Source organism: Penaeus vannamei, chromosome 22 (assembly GCF_042767895.1).
Source record: "Penaeus vannamei isolate JL-2024 chromosome 22, ASM4276789v1, whole genome shotgun sequence".
Taxonomy (NCBI): Eukaryota; Metazoa; Arthropoda; class Malacostraca; order Decapoda; family Penaeidae; genus Penaeus; species Penaeus vannamei.
The window spans coordinates 7,188,443-7,193,442 of NC_091570.1; the positions used below are offsets into that span (position 1 = coordinate 7,188,443).

Sequence of the window (5,000 nt, forward strand, 5' to 3'; positions counted from 1 at the left end):
TACCTCGGTGTTTTTTATTTGCACGTTATAATCATGAATATTGTTAAATGGTTTGTTTTACGCTTCGGGTATTCCATTCATAATTTTGGTTAATTGTTTAAAAGAGTTCCAATGAATAAGATTTTTTTTTTCGAATACAGTATGCTTATTCATTTGATATAACCTACAGGATATAATTTTGACTTCCGGTCCCGTTTCAAGCGGTATCTAAAGAATTTATAATAATAATAATAGTAATATACACATTATCATAATACTAAAATATACGTTTCAATTGTAATGCATAACATGGCAAAAATACAAAAGAACAAAATGTTAATCATATGTATACATTTCGAACCCGTTATACCTTTACTATATATATATATATATATATATATATATATATATATATATATATATATATATATATATATATATATATATATATATATATATATATATATATATATTAATTGCGATGCTTCTCAGAAAAAAAATCAGACTGAACTTCAATAATCCGGCATTCACAGGCCTTGCAACTTCGATGGTTCAGCGGCCACAAATGAATAACTTCGACGTGCTACCAATGCTGATATTCCTTAATTTAAGACTCATAGTTCAAACAGAATAATTATAAAATTTTCAATCCAGAATAACACAAATGAGAATAATCATAGCAAGAAAATGAACATGCAAGCAGCAAGAAGAGTTAAATAACAATTAAACAGTTTATGAAATAATAGTAACAATGGTTGTACAAAAGCAGCTACAATAATTAAATTAATAAAGCGACAATAACAACAAAGGTGATTTTATTGACGGTAAACAAGTACTACTTCTACTGTTATTACTAATACTGGTTATGATGATAGCGATAAAGGAAGGGGCAATAATAATGATAATGGTAAAGAAAATGCTTATTCTGCAACTATTACTACATACTAATACCGATAATGATAATTATATCAGTAGTAACACTAACAATAATAGTAATTGGAGTAACAATAATGTTGATGATGAAAGGATAACTATAATAAAGACCGTGAAAATTATGACTATAATGATAGTCATATCAATATTATTATCAATATTATGACTTATTTTTGTAGCTGTTACTGTCGTTGTTGTTATTGTTATTGTCATCACTACCACCACCACCACCATTATGATCATCATTATTAATACTATCGTTACTACTTCTCGTGGTATTGTTATCAATATACACTTTATAACTATTTTTTTATATAATGATATATTACGCTAATGGTACTGAATTATGAAAATGATAGGAATACAACATAATAATGATAATATACTGATGATTTTCATGAAAATCAAACACTGCAATGAGAAAAACGATATTAATGGTACTAGCATTGCTATCGATATTATTATATTTACTATTATTATTATTATTATTATTATTGTCAGATTTGTTATTACTATAACTATTATCATTTTTATTATTACCCTCCTTGTTATGAATATATATAATAATGATAGTAATAACAGTAATAAAAGCAATAATATTGATAACAATAATAATACAAATAAGAATAAGAATAGAAACAATAATGATAAAAAATATTGATAATATTAGTAGTCATTCTAATTATCATTATTACTTCTACTAATAATGATATTAGCATTATTATCATCTATATTGTGACTATTTATATTGTTACCAATATCATTGCCATCATCATTTATATTATCACTATTGTTGCCATTCCTATTATTATTGTTATGTATTATTCTTATTATTTTTCAAATTTTTATGTTAACATAATCATTTTGTCGTTTTCTATTTTCATAATATTTATTAACATTACTTTTTTACCATCATCATTATCATATATATACATTTTTATTATTATGATTATTATATTTTTTTTCTTTATAATCTTATATTATTATTAGTAGCAGTATATGTATATATGTATCATTGCTACCATTATTATTATAATCATGATTATTGTTGTTTTCGTCTTTAATATAATTACATTTATTATTATTAGTAGTAGTAGTAGCAGGCGTATTACCATAAATAGTACTACTAATAATACTATCATCATCACCGCTTTTGTTCTTATTTTATTGCTTCTTACCACTTTTATATCAATCATCATAATAATTATTTGTATCGAATCTTAATATATATTTTTAATTATTAATATCCTAATTATCATCAATATTATAGTTACTATATTTTATCATAATAATTCGTTTAATTCGAATAATAATTAGTTTATGATTATCATGTGAATACCATGGTGAATTAGATATTCCTATCTATATGGTACTTATTATCATTTTTGATATTCATCTTTACCGTTATCAATATTGTCATTTTAATTATTATCACCAAAATCATTGTCATTATCAGCATCATTATCTTTACTATCACAAAAGTGATGGTAAAGCAAAAGTGAGAGGAATTTCTTAGAAAACAAGAAAAAAATAGAAATATTAATATCATATTCATAATAATAATAATATCAGTAGTAATGATAATGATAAAAATAATAATACTTACAATAACAACAGCAACAACACAATCACAACAATAATAAATAATAACAATAATGATGATGGTTCTTATATGAATGATAATAGCAGCAGCAGCAGCAACAACAGCAACTAGGAGCAAGTAGCAGCAGCAGCAAGCAGTAGCAGCAACAAGCAACAGCAGCAAGCAGCAAGCAGCAGCAGCAAGCAGTAGCAGCACAAAGCAGCAGCAGCAAGCAGTAGCAACAGCAGCAAGCAGCAGAGGCAACACGCAACAGCAGCAAGCAGCAGCAATCATCAGAAGCAGCACTATTACCTACAACAGAGATTAATTTTTATACTAGAAATGGTATATTTAATATTTTCATTATTACCATCAGCAATATCGTACTCATTTTTATCAGAAATAGAACAAGAATTGTCACTTCTACTTCTCCTGTTCCTAACACTGAACTCGAAATATGTTAAACAACTCTGGAGTGTGCATCCTATCCCCCCCCCTGCCCCCTGCAAAGCACGATGGGACTGTATTTGCTTTTTAATTAACATCGATAAGTAATTGGATGGAAGTAGCAGCTTTCAGGTAAACAGATTCTATTCACATTCTTTTTTTCTATACGTGAAAAAACGCCGTTGCATTTGTTTGAGGACTAACAACAATGCTTTTAATGGTGTTACTCCAGCTATCAAAAAGGCGATTTCATAAATAAGTAATTAAAATGGGGCTCCAGTCATAACTATTTGTCACATTGTGTTTTAATAACACGGAAAAGAAAGTTGGTAATGTGAATATTTCTCTTTAAATATGTCCAAAAGCTAGGGTACTTTTACATCATTATTATTTGTAAGTTTCTGCAGTGTGCAATAAAAACTAGTGCTCTGAATCATATTAAACTTGTTAATTATTATAAAAGAAAAACTGTAACTGCAGTACATCTCTAGTTATAAACGCACACTAGTATGCCACGTTTCGGAAACATGTTTGGAAAATTGGAAAATGAACGCTCTACACTTAGAGCACACCTCTAATTCAATTCCTATTTCTTTGTCCATAACGGAAGCGTTCCATCCCGCGCCCCAAATAATCAAATGCAATCAGGATCACAGCAATCACAAGCAAGAGCTGAGCACAGAGATAACGTTATAGATGAAGTCACTTCGTCCGCATGTGTAAAATCATGACCATGGACCAAGGAGAGGGTGTTGCCTTTTTCTTTTTTTATAGTCATTTTGTTTTTTCGTTGGTCTTTATAATCATTATTTTGTTTCTCTGTCGATCCTTCTTTATCTCACCTTTCTCTTTCTTTCTCTCGATTTTTATTCGTATTTGTTTTCTCTCTTCACAATAACGATTACCATTACCACATCTCTGATAAGTGTTACCACCCCGTTCCTCGCATTCTACCAATACAAACTATTTTAGAATGAGATGTATTCGTTGGTAAGTGTTGGTTTGTCAGAAGGATTATTTGCTGATTTTGATGAAGTGTTGTCCATGAACCTGGAACTTGGTGATCTAATAATGGATCCGGTTCCGTGTTAGGGTTATAATGAAATTAGACGATTCGTTGTTTATATAATCTCATGCAAACTAGGACTGCAGATATTCACATTCCTTTATAGGTAATAGTATATATTTGCTGTGGAACAAGATGGTTTGGCTAGTTGCGGAGGTTCTAGTTTTATGAGTACTTTCTAGCTAGCATGAATATTATTTTATTAACTGATACTATTGTAATAATTATTATTTTGTTTTAAATGTTATTATCTTTATTATTGTAATAGAGAGTATTATGTTATGATATTACCATTGTCATTATAATCATCATCATATCTACTATTGATTTTTATTAATATTACTTTCATGTTCATTATCATTACTATTATTTTAATTGTTAACATAACCATTATTATTATTAGTTTCATCATTATTATCACGATTATTGTTATTATTATTTATGTGTTTCAAGAACTTAACCCAATGCTTGCTAGATTTATGCAATGAAGGGACATTATTGTTCATTTTACCTACCAGTACAGACGCTCTTCATAATCTCAAACCGGGCTATGACCATCTGGATTTTATTTTATTTTATTACTATTTTTTTTCTTTAATACATAATTGGCTCCACAAGTCACAAATGAGCCAATTACGAATACCACCTATCTCACCTGTTTACACGTTTCATTGATTTTTGAAAATATTTTCTGGAATCTAATATTGTATCTTTGTAATGTCAATAACACGAGTAATTATAAAGTTTTTACTAAAAATATCAATATCGAAATTAATTGCATAAGTAATAATAAAGAAGAAAAAAAGCAAACAAGGAAAGGTAAAATCAGGGGGGGGGGGGCTAAAAGGTCTTCTAATTAACTTCTAATTGAGCCATCTATGTGTTAAGACATTTCACAAAGCAATACTACAGTGAACACACCATTTACCGGGCGACTTTGGTGAAGAGCCTTTTAGTGCCTCCTAAAGGCTATACTCAACAAACTACTTTTGA

The 5,000-nt window shown here is 28.5% G+C and overlaps 1 protein-coding gene across 1 annotated transcript in view; it reads right to left on the reverse strand.

Annotated features, from left to right (window-relative positions):
• Positions 1-3,520: 3,520 nt before the first annotated feature.
• The window catches only part of LOC138865709 (axoneme-associated protein mst101(2)-like), a 27,535-nt gene continuing 26,055 nt past the window's right edge, over positions 3,521-5,000 (reverse strand). Inside the window, exons 18-20 of the mRNA XM_070137006.1 lie at positions 4,995-5,000; positions 4,663-4,717; positions 3,521-3,613 (exon numbers count right to left, since the gene is read on the reverse strand). The exon at positions 4,995-5,000 is cut by the window's right edge and continues 152 nt beyond it. Of these exons, the coding sequence (XP_069993107.1) occupies positions 3,521-3,613; positions 4,663-4,717; positions 4,995-5,000 (154 nt within the window). The remainder of the gene's footprint in view (positions 3,614-4,662; positions 4,718-4,994) is intronic.